General features: G+C 46.7%; 13 protein-coding genes across 13 annotated transcripts; 8 read left to right on the plus strand and 5 right to left on the minus strand.

Annotated features, from left to right (window-relative positions):
- Positions 1 to 616: 616 nt before the first annotated feature.
- Positions 617 to 1,701, plus strand: JR316_0003586 (Ras- protein Rab-11A; the record flags this gene model as incomplete). Its single annotated transcript, XM_047889357.1, has 8 exons — positions 617 to 652; positions 712 to 746; positions 770 to 810; positions 877 to 999; positions 1,104 to 1,137; positions 1,193 to 1,386; positions 1,443 to 1,523; positions 1,574 to 1,701. The coding sequence occupies 8 exons, from the start codon at positions 617 to 619 to the stop codon at positions 1,699 to 1,701; spliced, it is 672 nt and encodes a 223-aa protein (XP_047751731.1).
- A 1,671-nt stretch (positions 1,702 to 3,372) lies between these two features.
- JR316_0003587 (uncharacterized protein) lies at positions 3,373 to 4,854 on the minus strand (the record flags this gene model as incomplete). The annotated part of the gene is made up of 11 exons (XM_047889358.1): positions 3,373 to 3,516; positions 3,583 to 3,659; positions 3,722 to 3,799; positions 3,855 to 3,906; positions 3,968 to 4,049; positions 4,104 to 4,296; positions 4,359 to 4,419; positions 4,475 to 4,499; positions 4,548 to 4,560; positions 4,612 to 4,637; positions 4,697 to 4,854. The coding sequence occupies 11 exons, from the start codon at positions 4,852 to 4,854 to the stop codon at positions 3,373 to 3,375; spliced, it is 909 nt and encodes a 302-aa protein (XP_047751732.1).
- Positions 4,855 to 5,640: 786 nt separating this feature from the next.
- On the plus strand, positions 5,641 to 6,740 carry JR316_0003588 (Alpha-1,3/1,6-mannosyltransferase ALG2; the record flags this gene model as incomplete). Its single annotated transcript, XM_047889359.1, has 4 exons — positions 5,641 to 5,668; positions 5,722 to 5,887; positions 5,946 to 6,073; positions 6,124 to 6,740. The coding sequence occupies 4 exons, from the start codon at positions 5,641 to 5,643 to the stop codon at positions 6,738 to 6,740; spliced, it is 939 nt and encodes a 312-aa protein (XP_047751733.1).
- Positions 6,741 to 7,227: 487 nt separating this feature from the next.
- Positions 7,228 to 9,314, plus strand: JR316_0003589 (uncharacterized protein; the record flags this gene model as incomplete). The annotated part of the gene is made up of 4 exons (XM_047889360.1): positions 7,228 to 7,557; positions 7,708 to 8,099; positions 8,136 to 8,163; positions 8,223 to 9,314. The coding sequence occupies 4 exons, from the start codon at positions 7,228 to 7,230 to the stop codon at positions 9,312 to 9,314; spliced, it is 1,842 nt and encodes a 613-aa protein (XP_047751734.1).
- A 73-nt stretch (positions 9,315 to 9,387) lies between these two features.
- Positions 9,388 to 12,481, plus strand: JR316_0003590 (putative membrane protein C6F6.13c; the record flags this gene model as incomplete). The annotated part of the gene is made up of 10 exons (XM_047889361.1): positions 9,388 to 9,613; positions 9,717 to 10,354; positions 10,410 to 10,569; positions 10,622 to 11,072; positions 11,195 to 11,459; positions 11,515 to 11,537; positions 11,591 to 11,626; positions 11,690 to 11,861; positions 11,915 to 12,308; positions 12,372 to 12,481. The coding sequence occupies 10 exons, from the start codon at positions 9,388 to 9,390 to the stop codon at positions 12,479 to 12,481; spliced, it is 2,475 nt and encodes an 824-aa protein (XP_047751735.1).
- Positions 12,482 to 12,595: 114 nt separating this feature from the next.
- On the minus strand, positions 12,596 to 14,092 carry JR316_0003591 (Pre-mRNA-splicing factor SLT11; the record flags this gene model as incomplete). The annotated part of the gene is made up of 7 exons (XM_047889362.1): positions 12,596 to 12,640; positions 12,842 to 13,016; positions 13,067 to 13,194; positions 13,253 to 13,561; positions 13,632 to 13,895; positions 13,945 to 13,973; positions 14,050 to 14,092. The coding sequence occupies 7 exons, from the start codon at positions 14,090 to 14,092 to the stop codon at positions 12,596 to 12,598; spliced, it is 993 nt and encodes a 330-aa protein (XP_047751736.1).
- A 134-nt stretch (positions 14,093 to 14,226) lies between these two features.
- Positions 14,227 to 15,090, plus strand: JR316_0003592 (Siroheme biosynthesis protein met8; the record flags this gene model as incomplete). Its single annotated transcript, XM_047889363.1, has 1 exon — positions 14,227 to 15,090. One exon carries the CDS (start codon positions 14,227 to 14,229, stop codon positions 15,088 to 15,090), a length of 864 nt encoding a protein of 287 aa, XP_047751737.1.
- Positions 15,091 to 15,403: 313 nt separating this feature from the next.
- On the minus strand, positions 15,404 to 16,862 carry JR316_0003593 (putative RNA 3'-terminal phosphate cyclase-like protein; the record flags this gene model as incomplete). The annotated part of the gene is made up of 8 exons (XM_047889364.1): positions 15,404 to 15,548; positions 15,600 to 15,845; positions 15,902 to 16,027; positions 16,079 to 16,203; positions 16,256 to 16,323; positions 16,376 to 16,555; positions 16,606 to 16,677; positions 16,727 to 16,862. The coding sequence occupies 8 exons, from the start codon at positions 16,860 to 16,862 to the stop codon at positions 15,404 to 15,406; spliced, it is 1,098 nt and encodes a 365-aa protein (XP_047751738.1).
- Positions 16,863 to 17,070: 208 nt separating this feature from the next.
- On the plus strand, positions 17,071 to 18,723 carry JR316_0003594 (NEDD8-activating enzyme E1 catalytic subunit; the record flags this gene model as incomplete). The annotated part of the gene is made up of 8 exons (XM_047889365.1): positions 17,071 to 17,187; positions 17,236 to 17,399; positions 17,447 to 17,527; positions 17,593 to 17,765; positions 17,817 to 17,993; positions 18,039 to 18,203; positions 18,334 to 18,478; positions 18,531 to 18,723. 8 exons carry the CDS (start codon positions 17,071 to 17,073, stop codon positions 18,721 to 18,723), a joined length of 1,215 nt encoding a protein of 404 aa, XP_047751739.1.
- A 143-nt stretch (positions 18,724 to 18,866) lies between these two features.
- JR316_0003595 (Nitrogen permease regulator 2-like protein) lies at positions 18,867 to 21,140 on the minus strand (the record flags this gene model as incomplete). Its single annotated transcript, XM_047889366.1, has 6 exons — positions 18,867 to 19,511; positions 19,570 to 19,728; positions 19,776 to 19,921; positions 19,976 to 20,106; positions 20,158 to 20,501; positions 20,559 to 21,140. 6 exons carry the CDS (start codon positions 21,138 to 21,140, stop codon positions 18,867 to 18,869), a joined length of 2,007 nt encoding a protein of 668 aa, XP_047751740.1.
- A 101-nt stretch (positions 21,141 to 21,241) lies between these two features.
- Positions 21,242 to 22,699, plus strand: JR316_0003596 (N-glycosylase/DNA lyase; the record flags this gene model as incomplete). The annotated part of the gene is made up of 4 exons (XM_047889367.1): positions 21,242 to 21,678; positions 21,728 to 22,142; positions 22,192 to 22,356; positions 22,412 to 22,699. The coding sequence occupies 4 exons, from the start codon at positions 21,242 to 21,244 to the stop codon at positions 22,697 to 22,699; spliced, it is 1,305 nt and encodes a 434-aa protein (XP_047751741.1).
- A 281-nt stretch (positions 22,700 to 22,980) lies between these two features.
- On the plus strand, positions 22,981 to 24,437 carry JR316_0003597 (uncharacterized protein; the record flags this gene model as incomplete). Its single annotated transcript, XM_047889368.1, has 6 exons — positions 22,981 to 23,073; positions 23,127 to 23,333; positions 23,395 to 23,562; positions 23,614 to 23,994; positions 24,043 to 24,197; positions 24,263 to 24,437. The coding sequence occupies 6 exons, from the start codon at positions 22,981 to 22,983 to the stop codon at positions 24,435 to 24,437; spliced, it is 1,179 nt and encodes a 392-aa protein (XP_047751742.1).
- A 174-nt stretch (positions 24,438 to 24,611) lies between these two features.
- JR316_0003598 (Ras- protein RABH1b) lies at positions 24,612 to 25,533 on the minus strand (the record flags this gene model as incomplete). Its single annotated transcript, XM_047889369.1, has 6 exons — positions 24,612 to 24,670; positions 24,726 to 24,886; positions 24,940 to 25,051; positions 25,110 to 25,182; positions 25,240 to 25,360; positions 25,418 to 25,533. 6 exons carry the CDS (start codon positions 25,531 to 25,533, stop codon positions 24,612 to 24,614), a joined length of 642 nt encoding a protein of 213 aa, XP_047751743.1.
- Positions 25,534 to 25,666: the final 133 nt, after the last annotated feature.

The raw sequence follows: 25,666 nt of genomic DNA on the forward strand, positions 1-25,666 counted from the left end.
CCTCATTTATTGAACAATTCGGTCCTCCATTGATGATGGAAACAGACCTTATACGATTTTTTCGAACTGAACCAAGATATAGACTATACTAGAAACGATGTTATCTATTAGCGGGATGTTCGAGGGATTTGTATAATAGTAAATCCTTCCAACAAGAAGCTGCGGCACCACAAGTTGCGCCATTAGACAGACGTGGACTCACTGTGCACCACTGGTAAACTTCAAATGTTTGGATGACTTGAATTTGGCTTGAATACCCATAGCTGTAACTGCGGATCGGATAATTGATTGACTATGCTGGTAGTGATAGCGTTTAAAGGATCTTCATTGACACATATAGATTGGAATATGGCCTGTGCGCGCAACATACGCTATAATGTTGTCAGAAGTGCATGGTCACCGGGCGCAACAGACTGCGAAGGGCGGTGTTCGGCATCGTGGTGTCACTGTCAACTGTGCCCCACATGGTCTCTGGGTTTAAATTTTGAGTCTCATCGGCGTCAAGCCCTAGATAGTTCGAGCTCCGACACGCATCCCTTCCTGACTGCCCTCACTTACCCGTTCAAAGCAACCACTTGCCAACGTTCACATTCCCCATCCCGCCCCGGAAATTATAATGGCTGAAGGTAGCAACTACGACTATCTCTTCAAGGTATGAGCCGGGGAATAGCCATATTGTTGCGTCGTCGTCTTACACCAACCATACGACAGGTCGTCTTAATTGGTGACTCTGGCGTCGGGAAGTCGTACGTTTTTTTGTTTTATAAAGCATAGGAAAGCATGCTAAACTCGTGTACGCGGCTAGCAACTGTATGTGGTGATCCCGGACCCAAACATGATGTCCGAATGTCTTATCCCTCTTCTACTACCTTGCAGTGCTCTCGCGATTCACACGTAATGAGTTCAATCTCGAGTCGAAATCGACCATCGGGGTAGAGTTTGCTACCAGGTCGATCAATGTTGATGGAAAGACTGTGAAGGCTCAGATTTGGGATACAGGTATGTTCATACGCTGGCGATGAAGGGGTATTTTATCCTCCAAGTCGTACATGTTTGCTGGCATATGGCCTCGTTTTTTTCATACTGACGAACATTGTTCACAGCGGGTCAAGAACGTTACCGAGCTATTACTTCTGCGTATGTGCTGTCTTAATGTTCAACTTTAACTCGTTACTTATATTGATCCTGTCAGATACTATCGTGGAGCCGTCGGTGCTCTTCTAGTTTACGATATCGCGAAGCATGCCACCTACGTCAATGTGACGCGGTGGTTGAAGGAGTTGCGGGATCATGCTGACTCGAACATTGTGATAATGCTTGTTGGAAACAAGAGCGATTTGAAGCACTTGAGAGCTGTACCCACAGACGAAGCAAAGGCATTCTCGAGTGAGTGCAGATTTTTGTTGTATCGCCATGTGTACTTACACGTAACTCGGTCAAAGCTGAAAACGGTCTCTCTTTCATTGAAACATCGGCGCTGGACGCCTCAAATGTCGAGTCTGCTTTCCAAACCATCCTTACTGGTAACATACTTCACTGATCCCTCGCAAGTATATCTAACCCATTATATCAGATATCTACCGCATTGTTTCGAGCAAATCACTTGAATCGTCCACCTCCAACATTGAACCGCCCAAAGCCAGTATCAGCGTCGGACCAACTGTGGATTCGAATGCCAATCAGGGCGGCAAGTGCTGCTAATTGTAGACTTGACCACTATTTGTTTCTGGAGCCGGATGGTCCTGAATGTTGCAGCGCATCTTTTGAGGGGTCATGTTCTCGGGATGTACAATTACCATAGCTATTTCCTTTTTTTTGTTCATATGTAATTGTTGCGTTTTTTTCCAAAATCTTTTTGTGAGAGGAACTGCAGTCAATGCACAGCATTCTTTACTCGGGGATTCAGAAGGACGGAATTATAGGCATACTAATTATGCATGAGGTTGATAAATACATTTCAATGAACTCGACCCTATTGCCCATGAGGCTACACAGCAAGTTTACTCGAAACCACAAAAATGCAGTCTCTTGATCTGGTTCCTCAAAATTAGATCTCCGCCTAATGTGATGTTGACTCAGAGTGTCAAGTTAATTGTGATTTCCCCGGTGCCCAACTCTCCATTCTACTTTACTATATATTGTACGGAAAGGCGTAATTATGGACATCCTTGACGGCTCGTAATTTGGCACGGGATCACTTTGCAATGCGACTACTAATAATCCATCCTTCCGAGTCAAGTCTTTCTTATTCTCGATTACTGCCATACTATAAGAAGGGATTATAAATACCGAGCTGTGCACACCAACGACCTCTAACGCAACAGACTGGTATGTTCGTTTGCAAGGAGATTGCAAAGAACTAACTTCGTACAGGGATCTCTCACTGCCATGGGCAAAACTCCATCACAGTATCCTACTCTTATTTTACGGGAAACAATGGCTGTTCAGCAATTCAAAATATCGACTGAGGCAAACGGTCTACAAATCTCGTAGCTGTATAACTTCAACGTTGCGATTACTTGAATTGGGGCCCATCTAAGTTTTCGTTCTGTCCTTTCTTATCTAGCCGTTTCTACAAACAGTCACCCGGGTTGACTATACAACAGAGCTCAAAAGAACTGTCTACAGGACTGTTACCTCCGTTCTCCGTTTGCTTTCTGTCTCCAACAAAATCAATGGTTCATGTCTGCTAGCACCTAAACTATCACCGCCTTGTCAATCGCATAACAATTATCCTCAGGTTATCCTTGCGCAAACATCTTGGTCCTTGATTTTGTCTTGCCTGCCATCACACTGCATTTAGATAATTCCCCACCACCTCGCACTTGTCATTCCGAAGAGTTCCGTCTTCTTCGATTGCCACATCCTGAGAGACAGGCGACAACCTCATATATATATATATATCATTACCCAGTTGGATAGGGCTAACATTTGACTTTTTCTTTGGTGAAGGTCCGGAAGCTCCTCGCCCGGATATACCAGCACTGGTACACCTATCTATCTCCATTGGGTGGACCAACTTTTTAGCCTTATTTCGAAAAACTGGATTCACAGAAATGGTGCACAAGTCTTGTCCAAAGATCGTATCAGTGGGGGTAGCACAGCTATATGCTTCGCTGACGGAGGTCATAGTCCTTAACTTTAGCCTCTCCGATACATAAACCATTTTGTTTTTGGGTTTTTGCAACAAATAATTCTGCTTCAATAATACAGTATTATTCCCTACCCCGCAAAGTGATCGAGGGTACCCTGTAATGATGCAACATTTTGATTAAATACACAAGAAATTAGATTCGTAAGAATGTCCTTCAAATATTGTCAACAAATTCCGGGATCTAAAAGTACATATGCAACAAGAAAGCTTCAGGGTCGTTACAACAACCTTAGCATGCTCAACAATATAATAACCGCCCAGGCGGCCACATGATAGTTTGGGGAAAGAGAAACTGCGTGACTGCTTGAACCCGGTACGGGCAGGAAGTGAGAGGAATCTATTTTTTGCTGCTCGAGATTTTGCTGAGAGCATTAGCAAGTGTCAGTAGTGTAAAAAACATAGGAGAAGATGGCAAGGTACTACATTACCTTAAAAGACACGAGGCCAACAATAATACCAAGTGCGAAAAAGATGCAGGCCACAATCAGCCATAAGAATCCCCACACTGTAAATAATTTAGAATCATTTCGTCGGTCACTAAATATAGCGAACTTCAATTCTACACACCTCTCGATGGACAGCAGCCACAGATGCGTGCGAATTCAGAAGCGTCGGAGGTGTTCACTTTCCGTGCAAGGGTGTCGTCTAGAAGAAGTGGAATGAAGCAGGGAGGATAGCAAAGAGAAATATAAATCCATACCAACAACATCCCATATAACATACATGCACGACATAACGCCAATGAAAAGTACCTTGTGACGTTGAAGAATAAGGTAAAAATCATCAATGGCAATACAAATTTTTCCAACTTACCAAGTAGCGAAGTGCAATTCCACCGCCGACAAACCAGAAGAGCACAATCAGTCCAGACATACCAAAGATCAAAAGCCACGATCTTTTCCTTGATGTCAGAGTTCGAATTGAAAACGTAGCGAGAACAAAACTTTACAGCCAATTTTTGCGTGCCCACCATAGTGTGAAAAGAAAGAAAACAGCCAAAACAATAGATGCTACTTTGCTTGCGTTGGTATTGAAACCGCATGCTATCAAAGCTGCACCGATGAAGGAAGAACCGAGATATCCTGCCGGCAGAGTCAACCATGGTACTCCGCCTGACATGCTGGTGGCCCCTCCTTCGTCGGCTGTCCCAACGGAGAGGTAAGTAAAGCCCATATCACCTGAAAAAGAAAAGAGAAAGTCATACGATCGAGCTCAATGGAGTAAATCTTAGCACAAGTAAGAACGCCCACAAATGCATGGCTCATCTGAGTAAGTAGCATTATAAACTCCGGCTCGCAAGAATTGGAGGAGTGAACTTACTTCATGAAATCCAACGGTCAAAAGTCTGATAAACATTAGATTGTGTATATTCAGCAAAGCGCTTATGGCTTACTTGAATGGGTATACTAACAGCATACATTAGCAAAAAGAAGCGACGAAGGGTTGCAAGAACTCACTGATGACCCGCAAATAGGGCAGGTGCCTTCAATAATTTAACCAGTGGTAAGAACAAAAAGGCACTGGAGAAGTAAATCTGCTCACCATAGAATAAATATGACAACGATATATATGCCAGCGACGATCAACGTATTCCTTTGGGTATCATTGGGGGTCACTCGATCCTTGAAATCTCGAATGAAAAGCTGAGTAGGTCCGGGAACAAAAAGTGGTTGGAAGGGATCGAGATCAACACTAGGCATGTGGGTATCCTGGGACTATGGTGGTGGTGGTTTAGGAGAAAGGAAGTCAAATTGGCGCAGCACTGGGTTCTGCACAGGTCGTTCGGTTCGACGATCTTGGCAAGCCTGCCGGCCAATTTGGGCCCGCGTCTTCGCTGATCGCTATATTTGGCTTTACATCCAGCTCAACATTCAAGCTCGCGCCTCCTTATGTTGTAACTCATCTTCCATATACCATGCGGTATTTACGGGTCGCGCTTATACATCCAGATCTTGGAATTGGTGCTTAATGTCTTTCTTTCTTCCCAATAACACTCTAATAACTCTGAATAGGTGGCGCAGAGCGTCTCGTGGTTGATGCTGCTCTTGGGTTGCAACGACTAGGCCATGATGTCAATCTCTATACGTCTTATCACGATCCGCAGCATTGTTTTGAAGAAACGCGGGATGGTTCGTTTTTCTTCCATCCTGACGTATGGCTCGTTGATGTCGTATTCATAAGGAACACTCAAAGTGCATCATATTGTCCCACCGTTTCCTCGTTCGTGGAAGGGGAAATTCCACATTCTATTTGCCCATCTACGTCAGCTGCATCTGACGTTTCGGCTCCTTTCATGGGGTGCTCCAACCTATGATGTTTACTTTGTCGATCAGCTCTCGACCTGCATACCCTTTCTCCGAGCATTTGGCCAAACACGCGTAGTGTTTTATTGTCATTTTCCGGATAAATTACTCGCCGACGGCGCTTTTGTTGAAGGAAATGTTGTCAGGAACACAAACTTCTTGAAACGGTTGTATCGACTTCCTATGGACTGGTGGGAAGAGATCACGACGAGTAAGTTTCAGTAAACGCTACATAGGATATTTCTCAATGCGACGATCCTCCAGGACAAGCCGATATCATTCTCGCCAACTCAAGATTTACAGCTCGCATCTTTAAGTCTTATTTCCCCTCCATCTCCCAAACACCACGCGTCGTATACCCTGGAATCAATATTTCCGCATATGAAGATGCAGTAGACTTACTCGACCTTGATACAGTCGCCGTCACCTCGTGAGTCAACCTTCTGGGCCCTCTCTCAAAATTACACTTAAAGGCGCCTCTATTCTAGGCAACGCCCAACACTTCTCTCATTAAACAGATTTGAAGGGAAAAAGAACGCGTTGCTTGCTCTGGAGGCGTTTGGCTTATTGAAGAGCAGACATCCACACCTTGGCCGCCTACGCCTTGTTCTTGCGGGTAGGTTCATTGCGAACTTGTAAAATTCTCGTAGCTGATCTTCCTCTAAGGTGGATATGATCCTAGGCTGGAAGACAATGTCCGTACTCTGCAACAGCTCGTTGACCGCACATCAACACTTTCATTAACTTATAATGTCACTTCTCCTGGTCCCATACCTTATGGCATGAGCTCGTCTGATTCAGAAACAGATGTCCTCTTTGTGCTCAATTTTACGACATCGCAGCGGACAGCATTATTACTCTCGTCGAGTTCACTGGCGTTGCTGTACACACCCGCTAATGAGCACTTTGGCATTGTGCCTGTAGAAGCTATGGCATGCGGCATTCCTGTTTTGGCCTGCGACTCCGGAGGTCCAACAGAAAGCGTCGTTGATGCTTCTCTGGTCAAGGAAGAAGGCACCGGGTGGCTCCAACGGCCAGACCCACAGGTGTGGGCGGACACATTGCTGGAGATAGTAAACCAGTCTCCCTCTGAGCGGGAGGAAATGGCGCAGAGAGCGAAAGCGAGGGCGCGGTCGCTATTTGGTATGGAGGCGATGACGCGAGGACTGGATGACGCCCTCCAGCAGGCGGTAGACTTGGGTCCGGTGGATGTTTTTGGATGGACGATGATTGTGATTGCGTTTTTCCTAGCATACCTAGCTGGCCCTTTCTTGTTACCTTGATTGTTAATTTATTGTATGTATGGCAATGGATGAAACCCATGTACCCCTTAATTTCGTGGTCGGTGAGTGTACAGACTGACCGGGCCGCTTTAAGCCTGAGTGCCCCCGCATTCAATATTTCCCGCTCAGCTCTTTTAATCTTAATCACCACCACCACGCTTTCCTTTTGATCCAACTGTTCCTTCAATATTTATAGTCTGCCTGACTCATTCTCTGCACTCGGGGACCTTCTACGACCGCGTTATCGCTCTCTCCTCTGTCCTGTATCTCATCTCCAACTTTTCGTTTGACTCTCTCGACCCATTCAGCATCCCACTCTTGGTTCCAGGATCTAGCCTCTCGGCAAGCTCAGCAAGCGGCACAAACGCCATTGGCTTTTTCCTAGAGCAGGCTTGCCCATTCCATTCACCCTCAAAAAAGGCGAAAGAGCTTTACAGGCACGACAAATTATTCATTCATCTGAAAGACGCAATCGGCACTTGTGACAATGGCATTTTCGTTGACCGGACCTCGTGGAACCTCAAGCAGTAATAGTGTTGCAGGCGGAAGTGGTAGTGGCCACCGAGGACGAGCGAGTGGCACCTTACCGTTCAATGGAAGCGGTAACGGGGGCGCAGGTGGTAACTGGGGTGCTGGCGGAGGATCGGGAGCAGGCTTTGGCTTCGGTCTCGGTCAATCAGGAGGAATTGGCGGCCCTGCGAATGGCTTTAGTGGGGCAGGAGCTCCAGGGAGCAGACGGCATGAAGAAGAACTCATCAATGCTTATGAAGCGGAGGAAGAGAGGATCATCAATGTGCTTTCAAAGAAGTTGGAACAGGTAAGCATTCTTCTTATTTTCGACCTTTAGTTCGTTCTCTTTGCTTTGACAAAATTGTAGATAAATTGCAAATCTTTTTCTTGTTCACAGGCCTTTTTTGATTGTTTATCTATTTCATATCATTCTTACCATCTTATTCATTCATTTCAGTTACGCGAAGACAAGATAGAACTCGAGAACGCGCTCGAGGCAGAATCAGAAAGTCATGTAAATAAACTCTCCCGCGAGCTTGCATTGCTACGTATGGCAAATCGGGAGCTTCAGGAACAATTGTCGGCAGAGCGAGCTCGCAGTGTGAATGTCGGTACGAGCGTGGATTCTACCGAAGCTAACGGTAGCAGTGACGCAGGCACGCGGCGCACACAAGTCGATAGCAGCGACACAGATGCAGCAACAGCGGATTCAAGTGCAGGCACGAGCGTGCTTGCTTCTGGCCTAAGGATGCTGGGCAATGAGGCCAACCCGAATGTAACCATGATGTTGGATGCGTTGAGGAGAGAGAACGAACAACTCAGGAGTAGACTGGTTGGCACAGAGAGAGAGTACGTACGGTTAAAGAGACTGAACGAGGTTTACAGGGAAGAACTAATAGACTGTCGCGGACGAGTGAGTAATAAAATTGTTGCGCGTTGGACATCTAATGATATCATCATCTCTGTAATTAGTTAGGGCTCCCTGTTGACAATTTGATTGGGCTGACTCCTGCAGATCGCGACCCATTCTCGCACCCGACTCATCTGCGGTCGAGGTCGGAATCAGAATCGTATTCGAGGCCCAGATCATTATCATCATCTTCTTCTTCATTATTCTCGCCTTCAGTATCGGTCATTCCATGGGCTACCAGCGGTAGTCGACGAACCGAGACCGGGAGTTTAAACGATCACTCAAATATAAATTCCAACGCAAGCTCACCATCAACGTCTAGCTTTATTCCTGGAGGTGTGGTTGGAGGAATGGCAATGTCATATAAACCTAGATTTACTGGTGGCGCAGGGTACGCGCAGACTGACAGTGTCGCTTCTGGGAGCACGCGTACGTATTCCAATGTGCGGGCGTCGGGCTCGAATGCGCAGTCACAGACGCACGGGGTGCCAATTCCACGACCACCGTCGCAAGTCCCAAGACCCGTGAAGCACACGCACGAGCCGTTTACCGGAATCAACGGTGACGATGAAGATGTAGATCCTGAACTCGAGGAGCGTATACGCGGAAGTACGGTGCAAGAGGAAGCTGTACTATCAACATCTTCCTCGGCGTCGGGTGAGTCGACGGGGTCTGGAAGGTCTCTGTTGTATCCGTTTTCGCCTTCATCAGTAGGCGTAGAGCCAAGCAGCTATATGAGTGCAGAAACTGACGTGACAAGCCCGCCGTCATCCGGGTCGTTTGGGATGATTGGAATGGGGATGGGACACGGGGCGAACGCGGTGGTGATGGGAGGAATAGGCATGGGCGCATATGGAGTGCCTCAACGGGGACTATCGTATCCGTCTGTGCCGCCGCCGTCGCTGAGCTCGAGCTTTGGCAGCCCGTCTGTGACGTTCCATGGGCTGCCGCCACGAGAAGCGTCGTCGAGCCCTGTGGAGCCACTGAGCCGGCGGGGGTCTATTGGGGGAAGAAGCTTGGGACGAGGCAGCTTCGATAGAGGAGCGGGGCTCCCTGCTGGTGCCCGAGTAGCGGAGACGGGGACACTGCAGCGGAGTCGGGCAGGGAGCCTGGCAGTGAGCACTCTGCAAGAAAGTGAAGATGGTGAAAGTTGAATAACCTATGTACTTGTTATAAACAAATTATACATTATACACTTGAATTATGTCACCGGCTTGTCTCTCTGCCATGGCCACCGACCTCGCTAAGATAACTCCTCCCCGCGATCTCTCCGATGCTCAGAAAGCCCTCGTCTTCGAGCACTTCTTTCGACGTCTCGCAACCTATCGCAATACCGCCGTAATTTATGCCATCCTTGACGACACCAATGTCACTGAGTTTGAGGCGTCTCTCAATGTCTGGGGTCAGTCGCTCCTCGAAAAGGCTTGGCTCGTCTGTCGCGGCGACGATACAGGTATATCGCCTCTCAGTTCTATGTATACCCTGCCTCACACTAAAGCCAACAGAAAATTGTCCACAGTTGGATTCTACTTCGGATACAGCTACTATTCATCTAGACAAGTTGCCCCCACAAGAGGACATTGCAAAAATACTCAATACTATCTTATTCTTGGATATCACTGCCTCTACGCAGTACTCAGCGCGCACCCGTGTCTTTCTGGCATCTCTAGGTCCGTTGGACGAGTCCGCCATCGTGGCAGCCTTGAAGAATCCCGATCACATTATAGATGAAGCACAGAAGCAGGCAGAGACCTCGAGACGCTCACATGCCGACAAAGGAAAGACCCTGCGGATAGTTGGGATGGGCGTCGGTGCGGTGGCTGGCGGCATCTTGCTGGGGGTTACCGGCGGTTTGGCTGCTCCTCTCGTCGGGGCAGGAGTTACGACTGTCCTGGGTTGGCTCGGCATGGGAGGTTCTGTTATAGGATTGCTCGCAAGTGGTTTGGCAGGCTCTTCGGTCGTTTGCGGCGCCTTGTTTGGCGTCTATGGTGCAAGGTCGACTGCTAGCATGGTGGAGCGTCATACAAAAGATGTCAGCGATCTCGCTTTGGTGCCCATTCGCAGTGGCAAGGATGAAGGAAATAGTGACACCTTGGGCGTGAGGCTCTGCGTCAGTGGGTGGTTAGACAGTCCGGAAGATGTCACGGCACCATGGCGTGTACTCGAGGGAGACGACACATATGCCCTCCAATGGGTAAGTGACTATCGTCCCAGATGAAGACGCGTCATGCAACTCAATTGTGGGACAGGAAATGAACGCACTCCAGGAGTTGTCGGACGCCATGTCGACACTGGTCAAGTCGCAGGCAATGAATTACGTGAAGGCACAAGTGATCAAGAGAACGGTGTTTGCAACCCTGATGAATTCATTGGCCCCATTGGCATTGCTACGAATAGGACAGATTATTGGTATGTTCTCTGTGTATTTTGGAGCAAGAGGTATGCGGCTGATATGAAAAAGACAACCCGTGGATGAATGCGAGAGCACTGGCGATCAAAACTGGAGCTGTATTGGGGGACATGCTCGCGAACCGGGTGTTCGGAAATCGACCTGTGACATTGACGGGTTACTCGCTTGGTGCACTGGTGATCTACGAGGCGCTGCAACATCTAGCTCGACTGCCGCCGTCGCAAACGCGCGACCTGATCGAGGACGTGTTTCTGTTTGGCACGCCCGTGGGTGCGGATGGGCGCAAATGGACTAGTGTGCGGCGGGTGGTGTCGGGGAGACTGGTGAATGGATATGCTCGCGACGACTACGTGTTGGGAGTGCTGTGCCGGGCATCGGAGGCGACGTGGGAGGTGGCGGGGCTGGAAGAAATAGACGCAAAGGGCGTTGAGAACATGTGTTGTGAAGGAGTAGAGGGGGACAGAATGTGGCGCACCATTGCTGCCAAATATGTACCTCGCACGTGATCTAATTACTCAGTCTCTCCCGCTTATGTTCTTCTCCGTCATCTAAATAGTTATTCCACAGCTGTCCATGCCCTCGTCTTTTTCCTTTTGTTTCTTTTTTACTCTATCTAATGGCTAGTCTAACTCCTCTAAATGCTCTCGTCGGCGGCCTCGCTATTCCTGTCGCTGCACACGAGCTTCTTCTTCTCAATGGCAATGTATACGGAATATCTGGCTTCATTCACCGTGCAATCAAGGGCAGCACAGAAGCCATGGCTGGCGTCGCCGGTCTCGTTCTCGGTGGTGCTCTAGTGGCCAGGATGGAAGGTCACGGTCCCGCATCTTTATCTTTGGCTTTTCCCAAGGTCTTGGTTTCTGGTTTTTTGGTCGGACTGGGAACAAAGGTCAGTCAGCTCACGCTTACACCGCAGTTCGCAGCTTATCTTTGTTTTCGTCTAGATGGCCAACGGCTGCACATCTGGGTACGCTTATTCCACCCGATTTTAGATGCGTCTTTGCCTCATATTATAAATAGACATATGGTATGCGGGATATCGCGTTTCTCCATAAGGTCTGCGAGCGTCACTGGGCGCTTCCATATACATGGTTTTCTAACTAGGTCTTGTGTGTTCAGGTCGATAGTCGCGACCGCCACGTTTTTCACTGTTGGCGTCTTAACCACACAACTCATCCATCAAGATTTTCCCGCAGCTGGCCCAACAAACTGGTCCATCGGCGCGGAGGGCTACAGACTGTTGGCTCTTCAGGCCATTCCCTTGTCTTTGTCTGTGCTTTTGTATGCGTTGGTATGTATTCTCCCTTCTTATCTATTCCATGCGCAATTATTTACGCGACTTAGAACTCGTACCCCGAAGTAGAGAATCCCGCCACCGACGCCAATTCAAAGAAAGAAAACGTTGACGGTATCAATGTATACCCCGGCCTGCGTATCCTGGCATATTTAACGACAAGCGTGCAATTCGCCTTTGCACTGCGCCTTTCCAATCTGAGCGAGGCATCTCGCGTGATCTCCTTTCTCCTCCTCCCCTTCCATTCCGCGTTCGACCCTTCCCTTGCCCTCGTCGGCGCTGGTGCGCTGGGCTTGGGCATCCCCCTCTATCGTTACTTTCGTGGCAACGAGCGCCCACGCCTTGGTGGTAAATGGGCAATTCCTAAAGGTGGTAAGATCGACTCGCGGCTTCTGATAGGATCGACTATCTTCGGTGTTGGCTGGGGGATGGCGGGTATTTGCCGTGAGTCCTTTGCTTTTAATTTTTGACGGCGTCGCTGGCTTCTAATTACAATTTCTTAATCAGCTGGTCCAGGTTTGGTAAACTTCGGGCGCGCTTTGGGATCTGGAGGCCAAGCTCTCGCACCGTATGCTGGTTGGCTCGCGTCCATGGTTATTGGCGGTTTATTTGCCTGATAACAGGCTGATGCTTTCAGCTCAACGCTAAAATTTAATGAAACTACAGAGGTCAAAATTATGTACTGCAAGGCATTGCCTTTATTATCGATGTATCCATTATTACCCATGGAATTAATCAATTTTAGCACTCAACACACTATTCGTGGATCTTACCAGCTCTTACCGGTTTCAAAGTTTGTTATCGAATCATATTAGTCGAATTCATACGAAAAATAGACGGTTGGAGCTTTACTAATCAACTGAGTGAGTTAATTTAGTTGTATAAGCACCATGTACGCTAAAAGCTGGTTTTGGTATCAACCAAGTATCAAATGACTACAAAATACACAAAAAAAACAAGAAAAATTATGATGCCACAGCTGCAGCAGATGCTATTGAATTGGCCGAGGGGCCTGCGGTATTGGCAGGCTGCTTGGGTCTACTTCGACCCCATTTGACTGTTACCCGTTCGCCGTCTATTTCGAGACCATTTGCCCAAGCCTGGGCTGCAGTTTCAGCAACAGTACGCTCCCGGAAATTGACAAAAGCACATCTAGTGGAACGCAGTCATTATTAGATCGGATATCAACATGTGCTACTTGCCTCGTCTTTTCCACGTGAACTATAGATTTGAGTTGTGTAGCTTGGATACTTGGGAGGGATTGTAAGACTTGGGTACGTATGCTCATTTCTGTAGAGGTAACAGGGAGAGAAGACAGGAATAGTGAGGTCTGGTCGTACATTTTATCAATAAAACGACCATAGATGTAAGAAGAATTAAACACATACTACTGATACGTCATCTGGAGGCTTCAATCCTTGGGCCTCAGCATGACCTGCCATAATTTTTCTCGCCACCGGGTCATTTCGCCCGTGGTAACGATCCTGCATATTTTGGTGCGCCAGTTCGTTGTCTGCAGGTATTTCATGTCGATACGGACATTCGGACCCGCGCTTGCATTCTCCCTTTGCGAAAAATGAACACACATGAGGTCTGTTGCGTTTGTAATAAGGATCCGTCCTCGCCAGCTGTTTGAGCATCTCTTTTCCGGCAGATGCTGCGCGTCCAGAGTCGAGACCGGACTTGTTTCCGTCAAGCTGTAATCACAACGGTACATGAAAGATCACAATGAACGGGTTGATCGCGTAAAACGCAGGTAGTGCTCACCTTGCCTTCCATATTCTGTGCATAATATTCTCTATTTATGTCGCTTGTGGGAGCCTCGTTCTGCAGGCCTAGAGCTGTATCTCTAACTTGTGTTGGGAGACCGTATTCCAAATCAAGCAGGCATGTTTGGCACACATTCTTAATCTTGGCGCAAGTCTGGCAAATGACAGTGGTTTTGAAGCGTGCTCCTGAGCCAGGATTCCAACGGAACACAGTGAAGGGTCTCGCACAAGTACCACATGAGCGTCCGTACTCCTGTTTTGACTAAAGTCGCAGTTGAGAGAAATGTATTCAATCCCAAAAATATGCATACCATCCGAATAAATGGATTGTCGCCCAAACCTGTTCGCTGTTAGTACCTGGCACAGAGGATATATTAATTGCAACTTGCATGTTTCGCAAAGAATCGGAAATTCACTCTGCTCCCATCCCGCTTTGTTGATATCAGCCTTTGGTGGCATGGTAATAGGTGTGTGGAAGAGATACGACCAAGTTGGTTGTGGTTGGGTTTGAAAGCTGTAGGCGTAATCACTTGCTGACAAACTGTTATGGTCACGTTTCTCTCTAGTGATCAAATGGCCCTTTGCTCTCTCCCATGGATAACAACGACACCCGGATAAAAAATCTCGGTGGAGGGTCTTTACTCATTGCGTGGCAACTCAAAGGCAAAAATGTCCTTATTGTCGGAGGTGGAGAAGTAGCTTCACAGCGTATTGAATCCATTCTCGCATCCGACGCCTTTATCCATGTCCTGTCACCCCAGAACGGCCTCCATCCTCGGACACGGCAATTTATTGAACTTCGAAAGGACCGCATCACTTATCATGAACGATGTTACAGTGGACCTGGAGAATTGGATGATATGGACATGGTACTTACTGCACTAGATGACAACGAACTGTCACGCTCCATCGTCGAACTCAGTCGCCAGAGGCGAATCCCTGTCAATGCTGCCGACATTCCCGATCTCTGTGACTTCTACTTCGGCGCACAAATTCGCGATGGCCCGCTACAAATCATGATATCAACAAATGGTAATGGCCCTCGAATAGCGAGCCTTATTAAAACCCGGTTGCAAAAAGGATTATCAGGGTTAGAAGGGGAGGCCATCATCAAGGTGGGTCAATTGAGAAACAAACTCAAGGAGAGGGCACCAGGCGTTGGGGGACAGTTGGGTCGCGACAGAATGAAATGGATTTCGAGTTTATGCAACAAATGGGAAATGGAGGATTTCACCCTTTTGGACGAAGCTATGATGGATAGATTATTGGACGAAGGGTGGGAACAAGGTAAACGAGTTCCCGAAATCAAAGATCTAGGCATTCGTCCTACCGGAAATAACACACATCGTTGTCGACTATACAATGCCTGTTCAAATTCTCTTGTACAAACGGTTATAGCATTTGTAGCAGGGGCGGCCATGACGACGCTATTGTTTCGCCACGTTTCGAAAAGATGACGATAATTGAATTGATGTTATTCTAAACATCGCTTTTATATTTTTTTTCATGTCCTATGTATAATAAAGAGCTTAATCCCTTTGTTATCCTGAACCTCCTAGCAGATATCCCGCGGTGTGTTTCACCTGCAGAGAGACGGGCACTTCTGAGGAATGGCGATCGATACTGTCAATTGACATTACTGCATATCTATCCTGGCACTTCTGTGCTATGGGGTGTGCTCGTAGAGAAGAGAGCAATCCCAATAGGCTAGAGCAAGACTCGGGAGGAGCTTCAAAAGAGTCATCACCGCTGAAAAATGTCGCAAGTTGATCATGCCAGAGTGCGGTTGGCGTTGACATAGCCTGTGCCGTAGCATGAATACACCAACTGGGAACATTCAGGATCCGATGGATCCGCAGAAACGATTTTGAAAGATGTTGCAAAGAAACTTCGGATATCGCGAAGGAATTGAATCCTGTAAATCATGGTTGAAATGATATTTGGAAAGAGTTACAAGAAATCTTACGTCTTGTTTGTTGGCTCGCCCATTCGACATCGTCCCACATCTTCACTTCCAAGTACCATCATCAGAAGCACAAGGGTCTGATGTTTTTCATCGACGCAGCCTCCTTTCTCAATTTCAGTCAGGAGTGCTCGAGTTGCCTTCAGTCCGATGTCTTCTGGGGCCACGCCTGCCTCAGATATTGCTTCAGAACAGTAGATGGCGGATGTGGTTGACTCGGCAAGTAATGTCAAAGCATATCCTGGTGATCTATCGGAGAGCATAGATGTAGTGATTCGATGACTTAAAAAGAAGTATCTACTCACTTTCCACTTTCATCGCCTTTGTAAACATCAGAATACAGATATATATCAGGGATATAACGGTTTAGTATTGAGCGTGAAGCTTCGATCATACGGTTGGAGAATTGTGGGTTCACGCGAACAGCATGGCTGTGTGATTTTTATGATTCTGGCCAGTGTTCAAATAACTGTTGAACTTACGCAACACCACGAATACGCTTGATTTTACCAGGGTCTATAAAGTTGATGGTCTTTACCTGCTTGACGATAGGACACATGAATTGCACCTCTCCACCACCACCTGGTGCAGCACCACGTTTTTTAATCTGAAGGATGATTGGGTTAGCGCCGTCCTATGCATATGTAGGTACATCATACCCTCAATTCCAGTCCTTGGGATATTCCGAATAATTGCAAATGAGGGAGTGTGACTGTGCGTAGAATATCTACCTAAATCATGGATGTTAAAATAGAGAGAAAAATACCGTGCAAAACAACATGCCGAAAAGTCATGTTCATCAGTCGTGATGCCTTTTAAAGTGACGTTTACTGGTTTCTTCGCGAATGGAGCCAACATGATGAGAGGTTCAAGAAAGTATCCAATTGCCCTAGATGTCGGACATTCATGCTGCAGTGTGCCTCCTAAGATGATACCTGGTTTGAGCAGAATGGCAGTGCCTGTTCGAAAGACATTAGATGAGCCATGGACGATAAATCCAAGTGCGCACCTGTCACCGAGATCTCAATGACCGTCCCATTTGTAAACTTCTCCAACAAACGCAGAAGGCTGATCTCATAGTCTACCCGGTTTATTAATCATGCCTTTGCAGTGATTAGACACCGACGCACCTCTCAAACCCGGATTTTTGTCCTCGGAGCGTATCTTGTCAATGCGAACGTATTTTCCGCTGAGTATGGACAAGACCAGGCGATTTCTGAGATGATTGTGACCACTAAAATGAACAAGAGACACCGGTTGGGCCATGATGCATTCGTAGATAGAACCAAAAAAAAATAAAAACAAGTCGATGCCCGCACTACGCTTACCTCAGAAACGCGATCGGTCGCCTGCCAAAAGCGGACAATCACTTCCGCACAGCCACAAGTGCAAGTATTATCAAATAATTATAACCTTCAACGCTGACTCAATTCCTCAAAGCCACTCTCACTTCTTTCAAATAGGTTCTGCAATCATGTCCTCAGAATCATCAACACTCGTGCATGACTGGCCTGGGCGATATCATCATATAGATCAAGTCCTGAATACCCCTGGGCCTCGTACAGACCCTGGCTTTCTTGCCGGAGATGGGGTAGGTACTGGACAATTCATCCGGCGCTAAATGTTGAATTATCTTTAGGTGAAGGACTTCCTCAGAAATAAAGCCAAGATCTTGGTCATCGGTGCAGGAGGCCTTGGTTGCGAAATTTTGGCCAACCTAGCACTGACGGGGTTCAAAGACATTCATGTAATCGACATGGACACGATTGATATTAGCAATCTCAATCGACAGTTTCTATTTAGGCAAGCAGTCATAGCTCCGTGCATACATCAACTAATCCGTTTATTAGACAAAAAGATGTTGGGAAACCCAAAGCTACTGTAGCTGCACAGTTCATCATGAACCGTGTGCCAGGAGTCAAGGTGACACCGTAAGTGCACACAATGTGCACACATATGTGTCCATGTTTGCCTTTATTAACTCGAGTTATACCAGATACTTTGGGAAGATTCAGGATAAAGATGACGACTATTATCTACAATTCGATCTTGTCATTTGTGGACTCGACTCGGTGGAAGCACGACGGTGGATGAACGCGACCCTTGTAAATCTCGTTGACCCTGAGAAACCTGACAGCCTAAAGCCTATGATTGATGGCGGAACTGAAGGTTTTTCTTCTGTCAATGGTTAAGCTATGTAAGCAAACTCAACTTTTCTAGGTTTCAAGGGCCAAGCTCGCGTCATTCTCCCCACCATAACTTCTTGCTATGAGTGTTCATTGGATATGCTCAACAAGCCGACTGCCTTCCCAATCTGTACAATCGCAAATACACCTCGACTTCCAGAGCACTGCATAGAATGGGCTTCTGTACTAGAATGGCCTCGTGTTCATGGAGGCGAGTGACTTTATGCTTACTCTTATTGTAACTGACCGCTTGCAGATAAGAAGATGGATACCGATGATCCCGACCATATTGGTTGGCTTTACAAAGTCGCTGCCGCTCGTGCTGCTGAATTCAAGATTGAAGGTGTAACCTGGTCTCTAACCCAAGGAGTAGTAAAGAATATTATTCCTGCTATCGCATCGACTAATGCTATCATAGCTGGTAAGTTCTCACCGTCGACACATTTCACCTCCTCTTATATTCCCCCATACAAAAGCTGCATGCTGCAACGAAGCCTTCAAGATTGCCACTAGCTCAGCAGCTTATCTGAACAACTACTTTATGTTAATAGGCACTGATGGTGTTTATTCATATACTTTCGAACATGAAAAACGAGACGATTGTCCAGTCTGTGGAGGGGAAGCAGTGGACATGACAATCAATTCCGACACGACAGTCGAGCAACTTATCGAAATTCTGATCGAAAAGCAGGATATGTGAATATTCTTTTCTATCCATATATCTGCAAGCTGACTATATCTACATTAGCCAAATCAAGAAACCCTCGTTATCCACTTCCACCAAGCAGATCTACCTCCAGGCACCGCCGCAACTTGAGCAGGCGACAAGGCCCAACCTGGAGAAAAAGGTTTCAGAACTGGTTCCTCCAGGAGGCGAGATTACTGTTACAGCAAGTACTTTGCCATTCAGTTTATCTCTTCGTATCTCGTACGAAGCCTAATACTTACCTGATCTCGCGTCCTTGTATATTTCCGGTGCATCATATACGTGGGTGTCTGTATAATAAATCATATGAACGAGTTGAACACAACAACGGGCACTACCATGTGTATCGTAAGGCTGACGACTATTGTATCGTTACTATCACTTGCAAATGATCACTACTCTGCCGTAGTCATTTTCGCCTTGACCTCCCCCTATAGTTCGCAGCCATTGTTCTAAAAGAGGCCAGCCTGCCTCGAATTTGACAGATAGCTCGTCGGTATGATGTTCTCCATCAAGCATAGACTTGAATGACGGCGGCACCGATGGCTGGGAAGTTATATTTGCCGCTTGATTAAGGGGGCGCGATGGCGTTAAGGTCATCTTGGCAATGATCGGAGAAGACGGCGGAACCACAGGTGCAATGAGCGACTGCCGGCGTGAGTCCCGTCCTGTTGAAGCATTTTTAGTAGGGCTTGCATGTGCCACACCGGTCGATGGGAGGGTCGCTGAGATACCAGCGAGAGATACTACAGAGCCATTCAATGCATTGGTTACTGTAGCCAGAGAGTTGGAAGAGTTAGTCAAGCTTTCGTGTGGGAAGTTGATCCATGAATTGCGCTGCGATGCAAGAGCGTTGGTTCCTGATTTTTGCATGTCCCTGCTGCGAAGTTGTTCCAAAACCTTTTCAGCGGCGCTGGCTCTTCGAGCTCGGTGAGATGCAGATATGGTGGAGGAAGGGGGTGCGTCGGTCTCATGAGGCGTAACGTCAGCCGGAGGAGTCGGGAAGATAATAGGCTGCTGTCCCTGTAAATGAAGTGGAAAGATGGTCAAAACTTGTGATGACATAGGTTGAAGCACGGACGTTAGCGGCAGATAAGCTTTTGCCTCGTTTGCGGGCAAGGACTGAATGAGTAATTGGTTCTATCGGGCTTTCCAAAGGATATATGTGCTCATTTGAACCAATTTCATCAGGATCAGGGGAAATGTAAACGGGATATCGATGTACGCGCCGAAGAAACCCCTGTGGACGCAGGTTTAGGGTTGTTAACTACAGGTATGATGACGCACCTTGATAACACCAAAACTCGTGAACCTCCGTACGTCAATGCCTAAGCTTTCTACGTCGTGTGATTTCATCCAGTCAAAGATGGTCTTGCCGGGTTTCAACCTTGAATATAAATGCAGAAGCCGAGGCCAATCAGGTATAGTCTTGCCTGATGCCAATCAAATGTGAACCGTAGCTCTGACAGTCATAAAGTCGGGCCCACCTGGCTTGGTCACGTAAGGTCCACACTCTTCCTTAACATGAGCCTCATCAGCAAGCCACTGCACACTTTTTTTCAAAGTGTACATATTCGAGTATTGAAAAATATCAATCATCATGATCACTTGATAGTATCTAGAAGATATAAATAAGGTTCTGCAGTTATATGACTCTCAAATGACTTACAATAAATGCGATATTGCTTGTCGCGTCAATGCCAGATCGCAATCTGCTAGGTGTGCAATACGACTAACGTGATTGATCCCGTCAATGAATTTGGATACTTTCAGCACAGTAAGATCCCAGTTATCCTCCACTCTCTTGGGAAGATTGATCAAAGCAAGAGGAACCATCCAATCTCGTAAAGGGGGAGGATTTGGATAGAAGGGGAAGATTTTCAACTCAATGGAGTTGAACTGATCAATAGAAATTGAGGTCTCGGAATATGAATTCAGATCTTCATAAAGCTGCTCAAGAATGGCATGAACGGCAGGGGATGTGTTGGGCGAGGACAAGAAGTGTGATTCCTCCTGAAGCATCAATCAATCAAAAATCAGTGAGATATGTAGTGGTGTGTCATAGCTCACCTCGCAAGCTTTAAGCACACGACTAATTTTACGAACAACAGGTTCATAACAACTGAGATCTGCTTCGCGTTCGAAGACAAAGCATAGATTGTAACGGAAGTAGTTGCGGGTGTAGTTCCCTTTCAATTCCACAGGAAAACCAATGATGCGATGCCGCCTGGTAGCACATGTAACGAGTCTGCCACATAGAGCTTGGTGCGGTATAACAAACATTGATATGTCATTGAAATTGAATAGTGTACGTTGAGAGGAATTGGAACGTTTCTGCGGGGAAGATAGATGACGACCACCTGGCCTGTAGAAATCCGTAGGCGAGGCCAGAGAAGTGCTGGAATTTCGAGAGGTCAGACCATTTAGATTGCTAAAGGATCCAGTAGGCACCACGGGAGGTGAAGTCTCTGACGATGGAGTTGGAGGCACGGAACAACCGTTGTTTATATTACCAGATGATGGAGGACCAGTGGATGTCACGGAAATGAGCCCCTCAGGTACCTGATAGACGACTTTGGGGCCCTGTTTAACATCGAAAACGGCATAAAAGACGGACTGGACGCGCGGTAGAAAGGAATCGCCTTCAGGCATAGTATGAATACCAAAAAGGTGATGTGTCGGTCCGGCTCATTATTGTAGAAAACAAAGGACGCGCGACTGTCCAACTCTTGCCTCTTCCTCCAACATTGCACATGTCCATTTCTGGCTTTAAAACCATTTCTCTTCCTCTCTCTCAACTATCGTTATCTGCTGTTCTCAAATGTGGCCAGTCATTTCTCTGGACGGTTCTTACACCCCTTACAACCGACACTCCTGCGCATAGCTCAGACGTACCCTCTACGCATACAGAGTACCGCTTGTGCCTCCGAGACCGTGTCATCTGCCTCCGACAGACACCTGACGCTCTTTTTTATCGCTCTGTGTTCCCGGAGGCTCATTGTTCAGAATCTGTTCAACTAAGACGTGACGAAGAAACACTAGAGTGGTTAAAAGATTACTTCCAATTGGACATCGACCTCTTGGATTTGTACAAGCAATGGGCCGACAAAGATAAGGTCTTTGCCAAATTTCAAGACAGGTTTCAAGGTATAAGAATGTTGCGACAAGATCCTTGGGAGAATCTTATATCGTGCGCTTTCTTGTTTAGTGTCAAGTCAATCCTTCTAATTCTAGGCTAGATTTATATGCTCTTCCAATAACAATATATCTCGAATAACAAAGATGGTCCAAAGTCTGTGTACTCAATATTCTCCTCCATTGTTAGATTTGGAGCATCCTTTTCTACCGAACAAGATGCTCACTTACCATCCGTTTCCTCCACCCTCTGCTCTCGCGGATCCATCTGTTGGATCCCAGTTGAGAGGTCTTGGCTTCGGATATCGCGCCGACTTTGTCCAGCGAACTGCAAAAATGCTCGTTGATTTCCATGGCAGTAATAAGGTGACGACTTACGGGAAACCTTTGGAAGCATCCGAAGTTTGGCTGCGACAACTTAGAAATGTCAGCACAGAGGAAGCTCGTCAGGAACTCCTCAAATTCATCGGCGTGGGAAGGAAAGTTGCAGATTGTGTGCTCTTGATGAGTCTAGACAAGGTGAATTTGCTCTATCTTGTCTCGACAATTTCACTCACACGGCCTCCAGAAAGAAGTGGTACCTGTCGACACACATGTGCACCAGATCGCTATAAAACATTATGGTCTAAAGGGTTCTGTCAATGGGAAGGCTACTATGACGCCGAAACTTTATGAAGAAACCAATTCCAGATTCTTCTCGATATGGGGAGATTATGCTGGATGGGCTCATTCCGTCTGTTCTCGCTTTGATCGCATCTACAAATATCTTGACCTGTTACTTTCTGTAGGTACTTTTTACAGCCGACTTGAAGTCATTTGCACTCTATGGTCTATCCCCCAACTCTTCTCCCTCTTTAAACATTCCTTCACCAAAGAAAAAGGGTGCCAAAAGTGTTAACATTAACGACAACTTGCTCCCCACACCCCCTATGACACCTTCACCTTCGAAGAGAAAGTCGGAGACAGAGTTATCTTGTGCTTTAGGAGCTCCTTCAACGCCCATATCTCAGCTCTGTATTGACACTGCCGAAACTCTCAGCCTTATTGATAGAGTAAAAAGAAGACGCCGTGTCTAGCAACCAGAAGTTCTCAAAACGATACCAAATGGCACTGACGTTATGATGTTTTCTGCATTTACTGGTAAACTGGTGTCTTAAGCTATTGAATGAGCATGTAGACCTGTACTGTATATCCAGTAATTTCAATTGGCTGTTTCCCATCTTGTGAGATTTGAGATTAACGAAACAAGTGAAAAAATGCCGTAGTCTATCCGGGCCGTGTATCCGCAATCACTCAGACAGGCATTGATAACTCTTGCAGTGACTGCATTTCATTTCGATTTTCTATCACTACCGCCATGTCTGCTCCATCCCTTCCCGCGTTATTCGGTAGCGTATTGAAGACCACAACGAAGCTCGCGGAACTTCCTACCATGGAAGACCAAACACAGGTAACGGTCATTCGGTCATCGGAAAGACACACTGGTTTGACAATGTTTTGTAGGAACTCGTCGAGGAATGTTTGAAGAATCTCAGGGACCTCCACTCTCATATAATTGATTTGTCTATATTCAGTCCAAATGAAACTTTGGAGGACATTTCGACTCGAGATCTCGTGTACCTTGCCGTGCCCTATGTATTTGCTGAGGTGCAAGGGCGCATGAAGACTACAGTCAGGGTAGATCGTATGAATTCACTCATTCAGGCGGAAGTATGTGCACCTTGATATATTTTGTCTGTTGTATCTGAAATTAACTTTATAGCTCATTTAGAGATACATACAGAACTTTATTGGATTGTTGGAAAAGTATGAGATCGTTCCAGAGGATGAACGTACTCTCTTCGATCGTAAGACGGCGAATGTGGCAGATTTTTCAAAAAGAAGGGAACTGAAAATTAATCAGTACAAGAAAGAGAGGGAATTGAAGGCCAGAATAGACGTAATTGACTTTTTCTTCTCAGTCAATCGTGGACTCATTATGCTCTTATAGACTATCCGAAAACGAAGGCGTCAGATAACATTGCCTGAAGATGCATCTTCCGACTTTGACCTGTTGGCGTCGTTGCTTTTCGCTGAATCGAATGATACTCCAAAGGAAGAAGAGGCCAATTCAGAAACTGAGGAAATACTTCGTGAAACGACTCTACTACTGCTTCGGTTGCTGTATGCTCATGCGAGCGGACAACTGCAGAGCATGGAGCAAGAACTAGACCTCCTGCGGAATGCGCCTCCTAGTCCTATAATGGGACCCGATGAGCATGAAGACGAACGAAGCAAAAAGAGGAAGGAAGAAGCAAGCGAATGGAAATTGGACGTACCAGTCCCAGGAGGGCCAGATGGAAAGGGGCCTCTGCTTGATTCCAAAGGAAAGGTGTGTATATTTCCAGGATGCTACTTTGATCTGTTAATCATATTGTAGCCTCTCCGCCCATTTACAATCTTGCCGTCCGATGCTGTTGACCGAGCGCGTTTGCAAGCACAAGTATTTGGCCCAGGGCATAGGTTGCCGACTATGACAATAGAAGAATATCTGCAGATCGAAAAGCAGCGAGGGAATATCATCACGGGCGGAGGGTGAGTAATTGCTATTTATTGACGTTAACCTGTTTGCTTAAGGACTTCTCTCGCATTGTCGTCAGTGCTGCCTCTCAAAATGCTCCTACGTCCTCAGAAAAGTTGGCTAATGAATCAGAAATGGACGGAACGTTGGAAAGTGACCTTAAATCAGAGATTAAAAGACAGAAGGACGAGAATTGGGCAAGGTTCACCGACGAGAATCCGAAAGGGGCCGGTAACACGATGAATAGAGGGTAAGATGACCTTTTATTTGTATTCTAGGCGACAGGTTTGCAAGCAGATGAACACCAATACCAGCAAAAGTGTATTGACATAGTTCTCAAAATCCATGTACAATAATGGCTCCATGACGATAAATTAGAACATACAAGCTGAATATATATTTGTCAACCTCGCTGTACCCTTAGGATACTAACAGCTGCATTGGGATGCCTCTGGCACGTCTGCATTCGGTGATGTCACATCAATTTCTACAGGGATGAGGTGAGTAAAGGAGCAACAGAAACAGCTTATCCCAAGACATACTTGTGTTGACATCCCCCTGATTCTCTTTCTCCATACCCGGTAAAGACATAGCAATTTTCTTGAATAGGCTTTTGACATTATGTCCAGCTTTTGCAGAAGTTTCCATAAACATGATATTCATCTGCGTGGATTTTGTGGTTGCTTCTTCCAATGTCACTTGTCTGGCGGAAATAAACAAGATTGCTACTAAGTAGCAAGTATATTAATGACATACCGTTTATCGGATAAATCTGCCTTATTGCCAACTAACACGATAATGACATCGTTCCCTCTCTCCGAGCGCACGTCGTCTATCCACTTCGTCGTCGACAGAAAGGATTGGCGGTCTGATGGGTTTATATTCGTCTGATTAAAATGCGCAAAAGCAGTTGAATGCCGACGTACTGGTGATATCGAAGACGACAATGGCCACCGAGGAGTCACGGATATATGAGGGAATGAGGGAACGAAAGCGTTCCTACAGAGCGATGCATTAGCCGCACATTAATTAGAGACCAATCACGCGCATATGTACCTGGCCAGCCGTGTCCCACAGTTGTAGCCTTACGGTGCGGTCTTCCAGGTACATGGTCTTACTGAGGAAGTCGATCCCGATCGTCGCCTGGTATGTGTTGTCGAATGTATCGTACATGAACCTAGCCGATACAGACGAATATTACAATCTGCTTTGTGAGAAGCTGTGCGGCACGCACCTAGTAATAAGACTGGTCTTTCCGACGCTCTGGTCGCCCAGCAGGACGATCTTGGTGCGCTTTGGTGGTGAAGAGGAGAAATCCGCAGATACTGGGGTGGAGGCTGACTCTGACATGACTTACAGAATAGATAGTGGTTTTATAGACTCTGGTATGTGCACAGCAGTTAGGAAACGGCAGATGAATCCAGGAATTTGTCGGACGACTGGCGAGGGCTGGTGTCACTGAACCGCGAGCTGAGCAACTGGC

Source organism: Psilocybe cubensis, chromosome 3, assembly GCF_017499595.1.
Source record: "Psilocybe cubensis strain MGC-MH-2018 chromosome 3, whole genome shotgun sequence".
Classification (NCBI taxonomy): Eukaryota; Fungi; Basidiomycota; class Agaricomycetes; order Agaricales; family Agrocybaceae; genus Psilocybe; species Psilocybe cubensis.